Genomic DNA, 19,308 nt, shown 5'->3' on the forward strand with positions numbered 1-19,308 from the left:
GGGGTATAGGTAAGGGCACTGAATGTTTTTAAATATATAGGGCCAGATCCTCAACGGCTATGAATGGGGTAGCTGCATTGAAATCAGTGGAGATGTGCTTCTTTTCGCAAACTGAGGAGATGGCCCTGCCCCTCTATGGAGCTGATCCATAGTCCTTTCCATTGACTTCAGTGGGTCCTATGCACCTGGAAGTTTGACTGCTTAACTGAAGTAGCCAGACACAGAAGCAGGCTGTCTTGGGATTTCTGGTGCTTGTTTCATTTCCCAGTGCCTGTTTCATATGCTCAGAGCAGGGGTGCTGGAACAATTTGTACAGTGTGGGTCCGGAGAGCCATTGAATCAAACTATGATGGAAACCACTTCAACCAGAGGGTGCAGCAGCATCCCCCCGGCACCGCTAGTTCCAGCACCTGTGGCTCAGAGATGTCCATGGGGAGGCCAGAGTGGGCTGGGGGGGGCGGGGTGTTCTCTGCTTTGCCCACTGGAATTCCAAGTAGCCCTTCTCAACATTTTGCCGACTGCTGTCCCTTCTCCCCCCTCTAGACATTTATTGATATTTGCAAAAATCTCCCCAAGACCAATGTGGCCTCCTTGATCTTCGCCCTGATCAGCACTGTGCTCCTGATTATTGTGAAAGAGCTCAATATGAAATACATGAAGAAGATCCGGGTGCCCATCCCCATGGAGATCGTCATAGTAAGTGACACCCAAGTTCTGTCGTCCTCTGTCCATTAGAGAGGAAACGACCATTCCCTGAAAGAGCCTTTTCCCCTCATCTCTTCCCAGCCTTTGCAGGAAGGTGCATCTCTAGGACAGGCAGGGGAAGGGCCTAGATTCCAAAGCACCCTTGCTTTGACACCTGGTGAGGCATGATGTCGGACTCAGGACACCTGCATGGCTTGGATGCTTGGGGAAGCAGGAGGCACTGGCAGCGTCACTCTAATTAGAGTTTTTGGTTTTGGTTCAGGTGGGGCTCACACCACTGAGCCCAATGCACCGGTGCCTGCTTCACATGGTCGTTTACACCAGGACAAAGTGGGTGTAGAGCACTACACTTCTGATTTGCCTGCATTTGACACCCACCCTGCGCTCACTTTGCCCGGCTGCACAATTCAAGGGCAACGGGAAATCAGGGCTCCTGAGTTTGGCTTCAGTTTCAGAAATGCAGCAGCTCCCAAACCTCAGAGAGAAGCTGCTGACCCCACTGAATTTCATGTCAGAATGAGGGTTGGGCCTGAGACAGAACATTTGGCTCAGGGACCCCCAAATCCCAGGCGTGTGTGTGATGGATTTAGTTATCCAGTTGTGGTTCACCTCTAAATGAAACCATGACAAACTATACATCTCCCCAGCCCACACAGAGCCACAGCGGGCTAGGTTCATATTTGCAGAGGCCTTGCCAGATGTATTCCTGCTGTGAGCTCTCTCTAAACTATATACGGGCTAAGTCTCCCCACAGACCATGTGTAAAATGGCCACAAGCTTCCATGAGGGAGCGAGTGTTAGTGAGATTTTAGGACAGGAAACTAGGGGTCAGGAAACTTGGGTTCTATTCCTCACACTATCCCAGCTCACTGCTATTACAGGGCTCTGTCTCAGTTCTCCAAAATGGGGATGACGTGACTGATCAACCTTGTCCTGTGTGACTCCAGTAATACGCATCAAGGGCTTGGATAACCTGTGATGAAAGGGGATAGGGAAGCCCAAGTATTTTTATATCCTCAAGAGGAGGAGAACCCCCCAAACCTTTGTTTCTTCCTAGTATATTGGACTGTCAGTGCATTCCTTTTAATGTCTATGGGGGGAAACTGATCTGTGACATAAATGGACATAACTCCCACTGAAGCAGATGGATGTTTCTCCCACTTGATCCAGGGCTGAATTTGGTTTTACAGGACTCGTTCTCAGCTGTAGTAGGCATTAGCCACTATCTCACCATCCTGCACAGCTAGGTCAGTGCAACGCTGCGTATGGGTCTGACAATGCTGCTTCCACTTACGGCTCCTTCACTCTCTGTGATTTCAGGTCATAGTAGCTACTGCGGTGTCCGGCTGCTTGAACATGCCTGAGAAATACAACATGCCAATCGTTGGGAAGATTAAGATGGGGTAAGTGCGCGTGCAGGCCTGATTCCATTTCCAAGTGCTGATTCTCTCTGGACCAGTGATAGTCCCCTACCCACCCATGCTGCAATCTGGGAAACAACCCCCACAGGAGTGAGGGATAACGAAGGACACTGACTGCCGAAATGGAGAACTCAGTGAAAGGGACACCATTTTATTACTGCCTTCGTCTCTTCCTCTCCCCAAATCTGACCCTCGCCCCGTTTATTGAGGTTCCTCCGTAGCTCTCCCTGAGCGATTGCCTTGTCCCCAGCAAAACCTATGCCCCTAACAAACAGCCGCATGCAGAAGGGCACCACTGGGCACTACAAGGGGGTAGAGAGGGGTTCCACTGTGGCTCAGGTTCTGCACAAGGCAGGAGCTGAATGTCTCCAGTGGGGTATGTACAGTGACCGCACGAAACTTGGATTCGCTTCCCAGCTCTACCCAGCCTCCCTGAGTGAGCTTGGGCAAATCATTTGATCTTTCCAGGCCTTGGTTTCCCATCTGTGAAATGTAAAATCGTCCCTTCCTTTGTTCGTCTGATACTTTGTGTCTGTACAGCGCCCAACACAATGGGGACACAGCTTCTGCTGGGGCCACTAGGCGTTACCATAATAAAAGTTACTTGTAACAAGTCATAACAATGACAGCAGGGAGCAACTGGTATCCAAAGAGGGCACTAATTTGCCTGAGCATTTGTCAATCCCCTTACAATATCCTAGGATAAGGACTAACCCCAGGCTGTAGCAATTGTCCTGCAGCGCTGCACTCAGATACCATTGTGCTGGGTGAGGCATAAGAACGAAAATAGAACAGAATCTAGGGCAGGTTGGAGTGGAAAATGTCTCCTAATCCTTCTTTCTTTACCTGAGTCAATGCATTAGTGGATTATAAAGAGCAGCATATAATTACCAAGCTATAATTGTGTAAAGCATACAATACTGCGCTGCACAATCTTATAATTACAAGGGACACACAGCACCAATCCTGTGTCAAAATAATAAACAAGGCTAGAGCCGGGATGGTATCTAGGATATTATTCAGCACGTGCAAAGCACAGTAAATTCTGTAAGCCTGGGGATCACACTGGCACTAGTGTTCTTTGTCGACATATATGCCATTTAGGTTCAACTGAAATGTTGTGTTTCAATTATTATATCAGAGAGACAAGGTGGGAGGTAATATCTTTTCTTGGACCAACTTCTGTTGGTGAGAGAGACAATTTTTGAGGCACACCGCTCCTTTTTCTTCCGTCCTGAAGCAGAGCTCTGTGTAACCTTAAAGGCTTGTCTCTCTCTCTCCAACAGAAGTTGGACCAAGAAAAAATATGACCTCACCCACCTTGTCTCTCTAATATCCTGGGACCAACATGGCTACAACAACACTGCATATTGTACTATATCATATAAAATAAAAGTAAAAATGGAAAAGTTGTTTCAAAATGCGAAAGTCAAAACATTGTTTCAACCTTATCAAAACAAATCATTCTGATCTTTTTTCAAAATGAAATTTCATCGAAATTGCCTCATTTCTGTGAAATGTTTTGATTTAGTCAAATTTTCTGACTCTTCCACTGGAAAATTTTTGATGAGCTCTAATTCTTTGGTGTTGGTGATGCAGTTCCTGGCACTCCTCCCTCGGTCGGTTCTGAGCCAATGGCTCTGCTCGGCACTAGAGGGGGCTGTGTGGCTTGGAGGTGCAATTTTTCAGATTATAGATAGAGCAAAAGATGTGGTCATAGAATATCAGGGTTGGAAGGGACCTCAGGAGGTCATCTAGTCCAACCCCCTGCTCAAAGCAGGACCAATCCCCAATTTTTGCCCCAGATTTCTAAATGGCCCCCTCAAGGATTGAACTCACAATCCAGGGTTTAGCAGGCCAATGCTCAAACCACTGAGCTATCCCTCCCACTTGGGGTCATTTAAAATCCTCTGGCACTTTTTGCAAAAGCCCAGCAACCTGACCAAATCCATGCTGAAGTCCACTGACCTAAATTTCCCCCGCAGTTTCATTTGGATATGTCATTCTTCACTCGTCTTCCTGAACAGCTGTGCAGTGCTGCTGTGCACCATTAAACAGCTGCTGTGTTCCTCCCAGAGGTGGCTGCATTTTAGTAGTGGGTGAAGTGAATCCTGTATATATAAAGCCAAATCCTGGTCCACAGGCTCCATCTCTAAACACCTGTGTCCTGACAGCTTTCTCCTCTATTCTTTGGCTGCAGCTTCCCAGTCCCCACACTCCCACTGGTGAGCAAGTGGAAAGATATGATCGGCACTGCTTTCTCACTTGCCATTGTGGGCTATGTGATCAACCTGGCCATGGGACGGACCCTGGGAACCAAACATGGCTATGACGTGGACCCCAACCAGGTAACCTTTATTTAAAAGGATATAGTCAAGATGCTGCTGGGTATAATGGATGTGAAAGTGGAAGCCTATTTAATAAGTTGGGAGCTTTAAAACACACTCTGTTTCTTTGAAATTTGTGTCTTTCTGTCCTGCGCTCAAACTTGCCTAGCGGTAGGGGTGCTCATGAGTCTGGGGCTCAGTATCCTGGTTTCATAGAATATCAGGGTTGGAAGGGACCTCAGGGACCTGGTTTGTTGTTGTCGGTAGATTATCTGTGTGCTAGAGGGAGATTGTACAGGACTGGGGTGAGTTTTGGGTGTGATCCCCTGCTTTGCTTTCTCTCCACAGCAGCCCCACCTCTCTCTTTCCTTCTGCCCAACTGACCGCATTGGGAGGCCTCCTTTCCCAGGCACTCTAACATCTGTGCTCCCTGCTCTGCTCGAGACCCATGCAAGGAAACAGTTGCACATGCTACCGAAGGCAGACCCCTGATCAGCACACGGCTCTCTGTTCCGGCTGTGCGTTTCAGGCAGAGTGCGAAGGAGGGGAAGATTATGCCTGTCTGACTCATGCAGAAGGCACCCTTGTAAAGATTTTAGGGCATTTGGGATTCCAAACTTTTTTTTATTCCTCGTTTTCCCTCCTTTTTAAAATGCCTCTGCAGCCGGTCGGAGACACAAATTAAGGCAGGATCTTTGGGAACTGGGTCCAGCTATCAGCCTCAGTGCAGGACTGAATCATCCAGAAGTGGTGAAACAGCTGGGAAAGGGACCTAGGCAGACCAATGACACCAGAGGAATGGGGTTTGATCTGGAAAGGAGGACCAGCAACCTCAGTCTGTAGCACAATAAAAGAAAATGTCTTTAAGATACTGTTTTAGTGGTACCTCAAACCCATCAGGCTAAAAAATACATATAGATTGAACAGGGATAAATGTTGGGGAAACTTCAGTGAAAAAGGAGATGTTATATATATACGGTGCACATGTCCAGTCGTTAGAGAGTACTGGGATGCTAGCTGGCTCTCTGTTACCAAATGAACCTTTGGTAATTCTCCTAGGGCTTCCCAGCACAAATGGTTAAATGAGAGGAAATGAAGAATTAATCTCTCATCTGCTAATAGCTGCTTGGCTGCTGAGGCCTGCCTTGGAAAGGGAAAGATAGCCCAACCGGAGAGGAATGGTTCAAAAACTATGGGAGGTTGTGGTTATGGAAACACTTCAATTACGTACGTAGGAAATAGACAGAGGACCGATAGATACTTAGCTATTTGGTTACCTTTTATTCAATATTCAAAGTACATCCACCTGCAAAAAAATACTAGCACCTGTCCAGTTTTTTGAGTATTAATAAAATCGCTAGAGACGACATGTTATAGGTGTTGTAATGATGCTCACTCTGTAATATGGTAATACCCTGTGAAACAGAAAAATCTGATGACTATATCCCTGTATAATGTCTCTTTCAACAAAAGCTACTGGCTATGATGATCATTTTGTTTCTGATGTTTGCTTGGCAAGGATTTGCCAACTTGTTAAAACTTCCTAAAGACATAGTTTTTAAAGAGAAATCCAGCTGGTCTCTTGTTGCCAGGCACTGGCTGGAGTTGATTTGTCATCATGGGCATAACTTAGGGAATCCAGCAATGCCTCTGGGATGAGAAGGAGCAATCCTCTGGGTGAGGATGGTGGGTGGGGAGGAGGGGCAGGAATGAAGCTGTGTGCAGGGTGGAGCTAAGAGGAGGAGAATCCCTGTGACCTACTTCTCTCACCTTCCTTTAATTGTTGCTAGAAGAAACTAAGGGAGCTGGCACAAGAGTGATGCTTCCTTCCTCCTCTGACAAACACCTTCCTCTTCTCTCCACAGGAAATGCTTGCCCTGGGCTGCAGTAACTTCTTTGGATCCTTTTTCAAAATCCATGTGATCTGCTGTGCTCTGTCTGTAACCCTAGCTGTGGACGGGGCTGGAGGAAAATCTCAGGTTATTACTTTCTTCTTCCTGGTGCCAAATTTCGCACTAGCAACCCTGATGACACCTCCACGATTAACCTATAGACCCCCACAGAGGGGGCACCTGAATGTGTTGGGTGGAGCCATTCTCTGCTAAAATTCAGAGCCAGAGATTCAGACTTCACTGTTGCTAATCCAGAGTAACTCCACTGACTTTAGCAAAGTCACTCCAGATTGACATTGAGAGCAGAATTTGAACCTGACGGCTGTTTTTCTGAGGGCCTAGCTGGCTCACATGATTAATGATAATCATAGAGCTGTTACTCCCCAGAGTGCCAGCTGGAATCCAGACTGGGTCTCTACCTCACGGGAAGTTGTTACCATCTGATGGATGTCTCCAATGGCCTCTGTATGGGATGAGTTTGGTGAATCTCAACCCATTTTCCAGTGAGCAAGGGTCTACATCACTAAAACTACATTCCTGATTGGCTGCCGTGATGACAGACTCAGCAGAGAAGTCAAGAACACATGGGCCACCGAGACGGAACTTCTCTCTCTCCCACAGAGGGGTGTCCCTCCTGGTCAGGGTTGGGGCACATTAGTGCTGGCACTTTTGCTGCCCATGCTGTGTAGCAAGCACCTGTTGATCTTGAAGGTTGTTCAGTGTAGGCAGCTCCCTGGGACTGCACTGGGCATTGTGGGTGCTCAGCACCTCCCAGGATCAGGCAGAAGGGAAGCGCTTTGTTTCCAGTGCTGCTAATCCAGGAGATTTCATTCATACTAAATGCATTCAGTTTGAAAGCTCTTCTTCTCCACGCCAGCAGTTTCACTATTTAGCTGTTTTTGTTTCATCTGGCGCCAACAGCAGTGACTTTTAATGGGGGCCTGTCACAGGGACAAGTCATGGGCAAAAGCACAGAGCTCAAGTGAACTGAGGGGCAGAGAGATTAGGTATCATGCCCCAGCCCTCACTGCGAATCAGTGGCAGGACTAAGATAATACCCCAGAATCCTGAGCTCCATCCCGCTGCTCAAGCCATTAGATCTGTAATTGCTCCACTTAATTGGTCCCCAGTTTAAGGAATCACATAAGGTTTAAAAATGCCAGGTTACCTCTGTAATTATTCTTTTTGTTTCCTCAGATGGCAAGTTTCTTTGTAGCACTGGTGGTTATGATAACCATGCTGGCTTTGGGAATCTACCTCGACCCCCTTCCAAAGGTAAAACCACAAGCAACCAGGAGGGTCATGGAGGGTGGGGGGCATGTAAGTAGGGACACTGGGGTATCGGTCACCCCTCTGTTCTGGACTGCTCCATTTCCTGTGTCATCTATGTCCAGTCAAACCAGGTCAGCCTTCCTTGCTGTTTGTAAATCAAAGAGCAGTCACATGAAGCTGCATGTAGCTCTAATAAACAACACTCCCCTCCCCACTCCTCCTCCCCATCCCATGAAACTCACTTGATCTGGGGTTTTCTCAAAATCAGGTCCACTGAGTGAATCTGGATCAAGTGTCAAGAGAATCTGAGCTAATTCCTGGTTTCAGCACAAATACGAGTGAAAGGCTTGGAGTGAACTTGGAGTTTAGAAATTAGGTTTATTAAAACTTGAAACCCAGAGGGAGCAAAGTGATGGGATTGGGACAGTGCTTAATTTGTGCCAGGGCTTGCCAGGGTTGAGCCCCGGCACCTCTAGGCTGGGCAGTTCATAGCCCCAGCACCTCTGGGCTTGCTGCATTAGTTATGAATGTAAAAAAATTGTTTGAGCCCTGGCACCTCTTTCATTACAAATTAAGCACTGAGTTCAGGGAAGTATTAGACAATGCTGCCTTTTTCTTCCTGTCATTTTGACTTCAGTTATGTATGTCCAGATGGGGGATGCCCTATGAATAAATTATTTACTATTGTAATATTGTGATTATTTAGTAACTAAGTATGGGCTGTGAAATCTGGCCCAAAGTTCCCCAGGCCTCTGGGGTTTTGGATTCAGAGTGTTGGTTTGGTCCATTTATTTAGACTGAAGCCAAGCTACTCCAGTGTTGGGTGTGTTCAGAACAAGGTATTTGGATCAGGACTGTCTCTAATAATAATGACATTTTGTTGGTATTTATTATTTATGATTATTGGTACTACAATAGCACCTACCAGCCCTAATCATGTACTGGGATTCCCCTGTGCTCGGCGCTGTACAAACACAGAACAAAAAGATGGTCCCTGTCCTCTGCATAAAGCCCAGGTAAACTGAGCCATCCCATAGCATAGTTTCATAGTGTGAAGGCGCCACATCCACACTGATTCTCAGCAGGAGAAAGGGAACTGGTGGGGATAAAATAAATTATTTTGGATCCAGATTCAACCATGATCTTTGTTAGCTTCACCACCGATTGCTAAACCCTCATCCCTGCCCCCTCGGAAATTGGCAGCCAGACCTGAGAGCAGGAGATATTTGCAACAAGCAGTTTCCCCTTGAGCAATAACACTTTCATGTGTCCTGTCTTGGATACCGTCTCCTTGGCAGGCTGTGCTGGGAGCCCTGATAGCAGTCAATCTGAAAAACTCCCTCAAGCAGCTGGCTGACCCCTTCTACCTGTGGAAGAAAAGCAAGCTGGACTGTGTGAGTACCCCACTGCGAGAGACCTGGGGGAGAAGGAGCAGAATCTGATTACGTTTTTCAATGGGGGTGAAACTCACCCCCGCGTGGTGGGGGCAGCCCAAGACATAGGCACCACCACTTGAGCGCTCAAAGCAGGGCTTAAATAGGATTTAAGAAGCGCATAGGCCTCACGCTGGCCCCATGCAGAAGGGTGAGTTTCACCCTATAAGCACGATAACACCTCCGACTCAGTGCTAGTCAGCATTTAGCTTGATGATCCCAAGTAAGGTGCAATGTAGAATGTGTCTGGTCTAGTCAAGCACGGTCACACTTGACGCATGTAATGCAGAGATATGAACTATTACCTGCCCTAGTTAAATGCCAATCAACCTTAAGAGCCTGTTTGTCAAGAACAAGCCAAACCGGCCCTACTCAATATCTCCGAGTCATGACTTAAAAACTCAGCCAATAGCCCTCCAGGGGAAGGAGAGGCCATCATGAAAGATAAGAATCCCAGGCACTGGTTGACATATAAACCCAATCTGAGAGCATGGGGGAGACAGAAAGGAATTTGGAAATGTCTGACAGTTAAAGATTTTGTTTGAACAGGACTTATGCTGGTGGGTGGTATCTGTGCAAACTGGGCCAAAATAGCCTGCCAAATCCCAAGGAAGCTGCTTTATCAGAGAAACAAGGAATCCAAAAGGACTGACTTGAGTCATCAGACAGCTTTCCTAAAATACTGTTCAAACAGGTGCTGGAGAGGAGATGGGTGATGATTCCAGGCAGGGCCTTTTAAAGCAGTGTGAATAGTTCAATTCATTACATGAATGCACCACATAACAATGCATTAACAAAGTGTCTGAGCTACAAAGGGCTGATCTATATTTCAAAGCAGTCCCAGAAGACCTCTGGGTTAGGAGTGTGATTTGGTTTTGCATACTAAGGCCTGGTCTATGCCTAAAAGTTGGTTCGACCGAACCACATGGCTCAGGCCTGTGAAACACATTGCACCTTGTGCAATGTAGATGCAGCTGTAGAATGTACTCATTCTCTACACCAATCCTGACTTGGACTCTTCATACATTCCATGGGTGGCGTACCCGAGCCCACTTATCCACTAAAAGAAAAGGAGTACTTGTGGCACCTTAGAGACTAACGAATTTATTTGAGCATGAGCTTTCGTGAGCTACAGCTCACTTCATCAGATGCATACCGTGGAAACTGCAGCAGACTTTATATATACACAGAGAATATGAAACAATACCTCCTCCCACCCCACTGTCCTGCTGGTAAAACTCCCACACCCCAATCTGGATCTATGCTGGTTATGTGATATGTATGTACCTCGTGAACCTTGTAGCTGATACTTGCAATCCCCCGTAACCCAAGCCCGACCCCAGACGTACAGAACCTTCCCTCTTAACTTGTGTAAATTTGATTTTAAACATTAACTTTAATAACAATTTTAATTCTTTTGTCAACATAGCTACCACCTGTCGAGTGGATTTACTGCAGTGATGGAAAAACCCCTTCCATCATGGTAGTAACTGTCTACCCTATGGTGCATCTGTGCCACTGTGGCACTTATAGGGTAGACATATTCATAGTTATTCCAGTAAAAGCTCTAGTGTGGATGCAGTTCTATTGGCATAAAGGTGACTTATACCTGTATAGCTTATTTAAATGCCTGAACTGAAATAAGCTATACCAGTATAAGCACTTTTTTATACTGGTATAATTGCACCCACACTATGGCATAGTTAAAACAACAAAACCTTTAAGCATAGGCAAGCCCAAACTCTCTGTCTTGACTAGTCAAAAAGGTACGTTTCTAAACTGAGTGAGCTCACTTGACTTGAAACACCACTTTAGCAGCTAGTTTAGACACAATTTAACTCTTTTAAAATGGTGCCAGCTAGTTTTATTGTAGCCTAGAGGAGAACCCAAAGATTTGTCTTGACTATGAAAAGTATTTGAGTTTCGGTTGGCCTTAGCCAACTTGTTCACTAAACTCAATTTAAACCAGACCATTTTTCCTAGTCAAGACAAATTCGAGTCATATTACCTAACCCGGTTTTTAAAACACCTGTTTTCACCTTAGTCCATACAGACCCAAAGGTTGGATCCATCTGTGATCTTCCATAAAGTTCAAGAGGCTTGGATCCAATTTTTGAGTTCAGATCCATCTTACTGACATAGGTCCAAGCTGTGATATCTTCTGGATCAGATAATAAAGCAGGGCTCTGGTCTCCTGTGGTCAAGAAAGTTTGCACTCCTCTTTTTTGTAACACAAGGAGTGTTGATCCCAGTATCCTAGCCAAATTTCAGTTAGGTTAATTGCATTCTGCTGACCTAAATTTTCCTTGGAATTTCAATTGGCTTCAGTGACCTTCTCCACTTCCTGTCCTAAACTGTTGTCACAACGTTGCTATGTGATACCAGATGGCTGTCATGCTTCACCTCAGAGCAGGCCGCATGGATCACTGTTCAGGTATCACATAGTTTATAAAGGGCTTATGAGGAGGGGAAGTCACTGATAAAGTGAAAGGTTTGGGTTCTGCTTCTTTCTTCTCTCTCTTATACCAGAGTAAATCTGGGATTTGAATTCAGTGGCGTTACCCTGGTGTGAATGAAATCAGAATCAGGCCTATTATTCCTGTTGTGGGTGGGATGAGGATTCTAAAATGCGTCTCAAAGGACATTGCTTCGGCATCAGTTACATATCTAGGTCTTTTATACCAGCTGTGAAAAAATGTTTTCAAGTAGATTCACATCTCTATTAAAAGACTATCAGCAGCAGGGGCTTTCAGAAAGGCGTGAATAAGTTATACATTAGAAAAGGGCCTAAGCAGCAAAAGTCCTGTCTTGACTAGTCAGAAAGGTAGTGAGTGAAACTGAGTGAGCTAGTCTGGGTATTGAGGGGTATCTGAAGTACTGTACAAATGTTCTGACACCTTTCTAAAGCTGAGGAACTTGAGTTTATGGCATTTGTGCCTCAGTGTCCCAAGAACAGACACTGCACATGAAAACTTTTCTCGTGCACCAAACAGCAATTTATAACTAGAAAAGGGTCTAAGCTGCAAAATTTAGATTTAGGTTTTTTAATCCCCAGGCCATAGGTATTTTGGTTCTGGTCCAGCTGTCCTTGCAAACGCTTCATCAGAGTGCCCACTGCCTGTGGCACAGAGCAATGACCTGCCATTCTCGTCTTCCCACAGTTGGTCTGGGTGGTGAGTTTCCTGTCGGCTTTCTTCTTGGGCCTGCCGTTCGGACTCGCTGTCGGCGTGGGATTTTCTGTGCTGGTGGTGGTTTTCCACACTCAGTTGTAAGTAGCATCTCGGTGAAAAGCTGCAATATGGCAGTGCAACTGCAGAACATTTTCCAGTTACAAAACAACCTGGGGGTTCTTTGTATCAATGGCCTTCGAGCTAGATTTTCAAAGGAGGATCTGAGAGGGGGCCCTGGGAAAATGCAGGCTCCAAACCCCAAATGCAGGCTCCAAATCTCAATGTGCAAGCAGGAATGTCAGTTGTTAATTACTGCCTGGTTTCTATTCCTGATCACAGTAACTCAGGTGCCTACTCCAAAGCGGGTGTATTTACCCGCTGCTATTTACCCTGCCCAGAAAAACACCAGCTCCATGTGCCTTTCCTTAAGGAATCCACTGCTCATAAAGGGTGAAATCCACCCCGTGCAGAGCCTGGCACAAAGCCTATGCACTACTTACTCCCCTCAGCATAGGCCTGAACTTGTGCATCGGCCTACAGCTGACCCTCCGCACAGAAGTGAATTTCAGCCAAAGAACAGAGCAGTCTTGTGAATTAACCTTGCTCTCACCAGTACTGAACACAATGAGGCACCCAGTCTTGCATGAGCCTCTAGTTGTTTCCATAATATAAATAAACAATAATCCTAGCGTGCTGCACACTTGCATGGGAGCAAGAGACGCAGCATTTTTCTTTCCCGTCTTAAATTTAATCTATCTGTTGTATTTTTTTCCCCTAGTCGTAATGGCTCTGCCCTGGGTCAGGTAACTTCCACTGACATTTACAAGAACCCCAAAACCTACAATAAGGTAAGTGTGGAAGCTAAAATCCCCCAACCAAAAATGCAAGCCCCCCCGCCCCCCGTTTCTCATTCCTGCATCACTCGACGAATAAGTGATTCAAAGGGGCTGTAGGCTCTGTTACTGTCTCTCCTGATTCAGCTCAGTGGGGTTATTTGCTTGTTATTTTCAGAAGCCATAACAGTAGATCTGCTCTTTCTGGTGGAGGCCTTTGTGATCATTTACTACCTGTCTGTCTCATTTTAAGCAGAAGGCCCCCATATTTGCCACCCATCTGCCCCACCTGCAGGGCTGGTTCTTTGGTTATATTATTACTCCATGGTAAAGTAGAGGGGGCTGGCAGTTGTGTCTAGAGTTGTGCAAATAACTGATTTTTCAGTTCACTGGCAATTCCTGGAAATAATTGCTTTGGGTCGAGCAAAAGGTTTCCTTTCCATTTTGTCCATTTTTAAGCATTTTTGATTTTTAATAAAAACGTAAAGAAATTTTGAAACAAAAAGTCATTTGGAGTCAAAAAAATTGAAAGGTTTTGTTTTGAAAATGTCAACATGAAATGTTTTGATTTTTTTTCTGAATGTTTTGTTCTAAGTGTTTGTTTGTTTTTTTCCAGCCAAAACAATTTGGCGAAATGGACATGGATTTGTGAAATGTTTTGGTGTCGCCAAATCTGGATTTATCACCAAAAAAAGACTCAGGCAAAAATTTTCACCCAGATCTAGTTGTGTTCCCCACAGATTAGCATTTATCGAAGGTTACCTGAGGTTTCTTTGCCAGATCTATTCACCGCACCTCTATTTTCTCTTGTTGCAAAAACCAACAAGCCCGTGCAAAGGCTTGAGTTGTTGTGCATAGTCTGAACTCTGATGTCTGTTGCAGGTCCATGAACTTGATGGGATTAAAATTGTGACCTACTGCTCCCCACTGTACTTTGCCAACTCAGAGATATTCAGGGAGAAGGTTATAGCGAAGGTAAGAAAACCCTAGCCAGCTTCTGTTTGCAGAGATGATGGAAAGCACTAATTGGTTCCAAAAGTATGTGGCTTTTAGCCTCTGATCTGACTGCCCAAAGCCAGCACGGCCTGGGAGCCCCATGGGGGATTGTGTGTTCAGTTTCTAAGAGCAGAGACCATGACACTCAGCTAGGAAGGGAGCTCAGCTGAGGCCTCTGCAGATAAGAAGCATTGCAGGGTGTGGTCAACAGCAGACTACCTCCCAGCATAGCAACATGATCTCCATTTCCCTGGCTTAGCTGTCCAGTCATGTCACAAACACTCAGGAGTTTTAATTAATGTTTCCCCTGCAGGGGCCTGCTTTATTAAGTCCTTCAGGTTCCATAACATAAGCAATTCATTTGCCCTCTCAGGTACCAGCAGTTCCTTTCCCAATCAGCAGGGTTTCATAAATAATCCCTTCTACCCTTCCAGGGCATAGTCCTTTTCTTCCCTGGTCAGTGAGTCTCTCTACAGCCCTCCTCTGATGCACCCTCCTGGCTGCTGTCATGTGACTTTTGGTGTGTGCCAGCTGCAATGGAATCCCACTGTTACTATCACATCTCATATACTACATGCTGGGTAACAACATGAGACGATTCCATGCTTGTGAAACTAAACCGGCTCTTTATTAAAACAACTATTTCCAGAGGTGCTGCAATGGCCACTAGCATTCTAGCCCTGTGCACACAGACTGACTTCCCGCTGCCTCCTTCAAACTCTTCCCTCCTCCTGCAACCTGTGCTCCTCCATCCAAGTTTTGTGCAGGTTGCTATAAGAGCTTGGGACTTTAGCCGCTATGGGTATGTCTACACTGCAGCCTTCCAGCCCAGCTGGACAGACTCACACTAGCAGGACTCAAGCTAGCATGCTAAAAGTAGCAGTGTGAACATAGCAGCTGAGGCAGAGACTCACCCTGAAACAGAGAGTGTGTAAGCTGGGGGCACAATAGGTTCCATTTCAGCCCCTCTATTCCTGCTGCCTTCATATTCTGTGCTCCTGAGAAGGGAAGTGTTGTTGGACCATGTGCTAGCATGGGCAGTGGTCAGTTTCCCCTTCCGTTTTTCATATATGGATACAAGGCTCTTGAGCTCACGACACTGACAGATGAGCTACATAAGCAAACCCAACTCACTATCTCTCCTTCTCCACAGACTGGGGTAGACCCCGGCAAAGTGTACTTAGCCAGAAAAAAATACGTGAAACACCAGGAGAAGAAGGCGGCATCACAAAAAACAACGAAGCTGCAAAAATTGTTCTTCAGGAACAAGAAGGTAACTCACTCTGGGTTCCTTTGATTGCTGTATGGCCTCATGTATGTCCTTGTGTCCAACCTCTCCGGGGCACTTCCCCCATCCCTCTCTTACCTATAGCGCGTGCTACAGTGACCTACACAAAGGGCCAAACCATGCTCACACCAAACTTAGGGGCAAAAGTCCCACTGAGTTCAGTAGAAACAGAATTCAGCTCAATTTGCCCAGAGTGACTAGATCGGGAATGACCAGCCTGGGAGCCCATGGCTTGTAACTGTAGGGAAAGATCACCCGTTAGTGATCTGGTCTCCTCTTCATGTTGTGGCTAGTGAATCCAAAATGACATCCATGATGGAAGGGGGTGAATATGGGCACAGTGTGTCCAGTCTTGATTATTAAAATGTATGTGAATATATATGCAAAGTAGATATAGCCCTTAGGAATTATTTGGGAAGCTGCCGAAGTGGCCTCCCCTGTTTGAACACAGCTGGTCGAGGTAATTAGTACCTAGGATGACAACTTAGAGGATCCAGGAAGGAGAGGCTGTATCAGCCCTGGCTGCGCCTCCACATTGTTCTTCTACTGACTGGATCCTGAGGGCTTTCTCCATCTCACCCCATGGCTGCTCTTTTCATGGTCAGGGAGGCTGTCAAATGTCCTGTTGCCTGCTAGGTACGAGTGGGCCAAGTGGGAGTGGGGGTGGCTCGGTGGCTGGAATGCAGCCTGCAGTTTGAGACATTGACAATGTTTGACAAACTGGTTGATCCTTTGGGCGCAGTCAAAAAGAAGCTCACGCCTGCTGTAACTCCACTGAAACTGGCCTGATGGACGTCTTTCTAAAATACATGCTGTAGCTCAAACGCAAAATTTGGGCTGGATGCTGGCCTCAGGAGGTAGGTTGAGAGCACTGATAATCGCATCCTGACCTGGTTGCCTTTGTTTGGCTGCAGACCTTGTCAGTGCAAGAGCTCCAGAAAGATTTTGAAAGCACCTCTCCGACGGACACCAACAACAACCAAACGACTGCCAATGGCACCAGCATCTCCTACATCCCATTCCACCCCCCCACAAACAATGCCGGGCAGGTCAATACCTCAAGTGAGCTGGGCAGCATCTCGAGCCATCGAGGCAGCACTTGCAGCGTCAGCCCAGTTGCAAACATCGACCCGATGATCACAGCACCGCCCTACGTCCGCTTCCACACCGTTATCTTGGACATGAGTGGAGTGTGCTTTGTGGATCTGATGGGCACAAAAGCTCTGGGGAAGGTTAGTTCTCTGCCACTAATTCAGCATGTGAATCCTTGGGCAAGTCACTTCTTTGCAACTCTGTTTCCCTGCCATGCAATGGGGATAAAGATGCTTCTTCTTCAAGTGATGGTCCGTATTGTAGTCCATTGTGGGTTCATGTGTGTTAGGGTTACCAGATAGCAACTGTGAAAAAATGGGACAGAGGGTGGGGCGTAATAGGCACCTATATAAGAAAAAGTCCCAAAAAATGGGACTGTCCCTTTAAAAATGGGACATCTGGTCACCCTACCATGTTTGCACCATGTGCCTGGAGCCAGAGAGAAGGAATACAGTGGACTACAGATATAGACCACACATACTGAAAACCTCCCGTTACAGGTCCTCTTATCTTCCTCACTTACAGCTTGTGAGGGTGTATGAATTAGCATCTGCAAAGTGGATGCAGAGCCTTGGATTAAAGGCCTTATATAAGTCCAAAGCATCTCTAAATATTATTGTTTCTTATTATCCTCTCTCTCCTTCTTCCCATCCAGCTGTGTTCCAGCTATCAGAAGATTGGGATTAAAGTCTTCCTGGCAAACGTACATGGTAAGCATCCAAGCATAGCACATTTCTTTGTGCTCTTTCCCCAGTTTCTCAGACACAGGCGTAGTGGTGATATAGTTTTTATATTGAATCAATGGAAAGGGTGGGATGAAACTGCAGAGAACCAAAGAAGTTTTCAGTTATCTAGTCCTCTCCTGTGACTAGTACAGGATTGTTCCCTACAGTATATTCCCCAGTGCTACTATGAAATCTCCTAAGTGATGAGGTTTCTGGCACATGCCACTCCACACTGATTATTTTAGGAAGCGGGATTTCGTAGCTCAGGGCCGTTGAGAATAAAGCAAGCGTGTAGCAAGAAGAAAGGGTTTACAGAGCTATTTCATTCCACAAAGGCAAAATGAAAAAGGGGATGGTTTTCTTTGTGATTGAGGCTTTTGGATGTTTTCCACTTGGAAACATTTATTTCAGGCCCCGTTGTGTTCTCTTTGGAGCTTAATGGCTGTGGCTAATGGTTATAAACATGTAAGTTTATCGTCCCACAATAGGACAGGATTATACTTAGACTTTCCTGGGCTTCATTGTTCTCTGTAATAATGTGTAATTGACATGTCAGAGCAAATCAGAACAGATGGGACAGAAAAAAGGGGGGGAATATAGACTGGAAAAGGTCTGCGTTTGGTGTGTATAAATGTAGGCATTTTATCTGGGATTGGATATAGACATCGTACCTCCATAGTTTGCACCTAAGAATACATATATATGCAGTAAATCTGTCTCTCCTCTCCCTTCCTTGCTCTCTTCCAACCACCCTGTCCATTGGACTACTGACCTGCCTCACCCCAGGACAAAAATTCTGCCAGAATCCTCCCATCCCAAAATCATGGAAAACTGCCTGTCCAAGTCAGACCCTTCTCCACTGCTGCCCCCATGACCCGCTGAAAACCCTCCCTGGGATGCCAGCACAATCACCTTCCTCCTGCTCAGCCCAGCAAACCATCTTATTTCAGCCACGACCTCAGAAACCAACCATAGCACAAAATTCTGCCCTCATTTACACATCTGCAAGCGCATCAGCAGCAGTGGGCCCTCCGGCTTTAAATGGGATGCCAGCAATGCACAGGCTTTGGCAGGCACTCTGCTCTGTGTAGGGGTGAATTCCCAACCGTTTCCTTTCTGATCTGGTCAGCGTCTGCCCACCGGAATTGCTACAGGTTCAGGAACTCTCCGTCAGCCCCATTTACTTTCAAACAACTCCTCCTTCAGTCCGTTTCTCTTTGCTCATAGCGTCTTTTCTCCTTCTGCAGCCCAGGTGTACCATGACATTAGCACAGGCGGAGTCTTCGAAGAAGAGGGCCTGGACCCAAGTCACATCTTCTTGACCATCCACGATGCTGTTCTGTTTGCGCTGGCAAATGCCAAAGGAGTCTTCCGTCCTCCTGGTTTAGAAGAGGTACGCCTTGGGCTTTCCACCAGGTTGCAGAACCGCAGGGCTGCATTCTGCCCTCAGCTACACACATGCATACACATGAGAGGATAAGAGCCTACTACTGTTATTCCATTAGCTCAAGTGGCAGAGACCCAAGCGTATAGACCAGACACCCATATGGGGGTCACTGTCCAACCCTGTTGAAGTCAAAAGCATTGCACAGGTGTAACTGGGAGCAGGATTTTGCTCAAAATTTGATTACCAACGGGGAGGCATAGATTCAAACAAGGGCAGAGATCAGCCCATAGAAACTAGAGGCAGAACACGTCCACCTCCCCAGGAAGTGACTACCAGTGGGAGGGACAAGGAAAGTGACATGCAGCAGTGTGGCACGTGCTGTAAATACAGGGGTGACATAGGTTATTTAGTAAGATACCAGCTGGTTATTGCATAGTAACTCGAATGGAAACAATGGCCAGGCTGCCGAGTTTATCTCATGATAACATGTTAAAACATCCAGACTTGCCACTATGCGTGTGCGCAAACAGCAGCTCAGCCAGGGGAAATACGCTATCGAGAGACATTCCCCTTTGGAAACCCTGCTTCCCTTTGGGCCCTTTCTCCCAGTGTATTTCTACTGCCACCCGAGGGTTGGGTGGGAGTGGGTGAGGCAGCATTCTAAAGAGCCGCAAAGGGACTGCAGGACTCCATGGGAGCCTGGAAGGAAGAAGAAGAATTAATATGATGACCCTGGGAACTCTTCTTCCCCTCACTGTCAGTCACCA

At 46.4% G+C, this 19,308-nt stretch overlaps 2 protein-coding genes across 2 annotated transcripts in view; one reads left to right on the top strand and one right to left on the bottom strand.

The window, feature by feature from the left end:
- RHEX (regulator of hemoglobinization and erythroid cell expansion) overlaps positions 1 to 19,308 on the bottom strand; it is a 167,326-nt gene that overhangs the window by 118,979 nt on the left and 29,039 nt on the right. The window lies entirely within an intron of this gene.
- Positions 1 to 19,308, top strand: part of SLC26A9 (solute carrier family 26 member 9) — a 28,005-nt gene that overhangs the window by 5,595 nt on the left and 3,102 nt on the right. The window contains exons 6-18 of the mRNA XM_077839380.1: positions 544 to 696; positions 2,026 to 2,108; positions 4,327 to 4,474; positions 6,319 to 6,432; positions 7,543 to 7,620; positions 8,916 to 9,011; positions 12,212 to 12,318; positions 12,999 to 13,068; positions 13,936 to 14,028; positions 15,203 to 15,322; positions 16,252 to 16,569; positions 17,085 to 17,139; positions 18,402 to 18,547. Of these exons, the coding sequence (XP_077695506.1) occupies positions 544 to 696; positions 2,026 to 2,108; positions 4,327 to 4,474; positions 6,319 to 6,432; positions 7,543 to 7,620; positions 8,916 to 9,011; positions 12,212 to 12,318; positions 12,999 to 13,068; positions 13,936 to 14,028; positions 15,203 to 15,322; positions 16,252 to 16,569; positions 17,085 to 17,139; positions 18,402 to 18,547 (1,581 nt within the window). The remainder of the gene's footprint in view (positions 1 to 543; positions 697 to 2,025; positions 2,109 to 4,326; positions 4,475 to 6,318; positions 6,433 to 7,542; positions 7,621 to 8,915; positions 9,012 to 12,211; positions 12,319 to 12,998; positions 13,069 to 13,935; positions 14,029 to 15,202; positions 15,323 to 16,251; positions 16,570 to 17,084; positions 17,140 to 18,401; positions 18,548 to 19,308) is intronic.

The sequence above is a fragment of the Eretmochelys imbricata genome, chromosome 21, assembly GCF_965152235.1.
Source record: "Eretmochelys imbricata isolate rEreImb1 chromosome 21, rEreImb1.hap1, whole genome shotgun sequence".
Lineage (NCBI taxonomy): Eukaryota > Metazoa > Chordata > Testudines > Cheloniidae > Eretmochelys > Eretmochelys imbricata.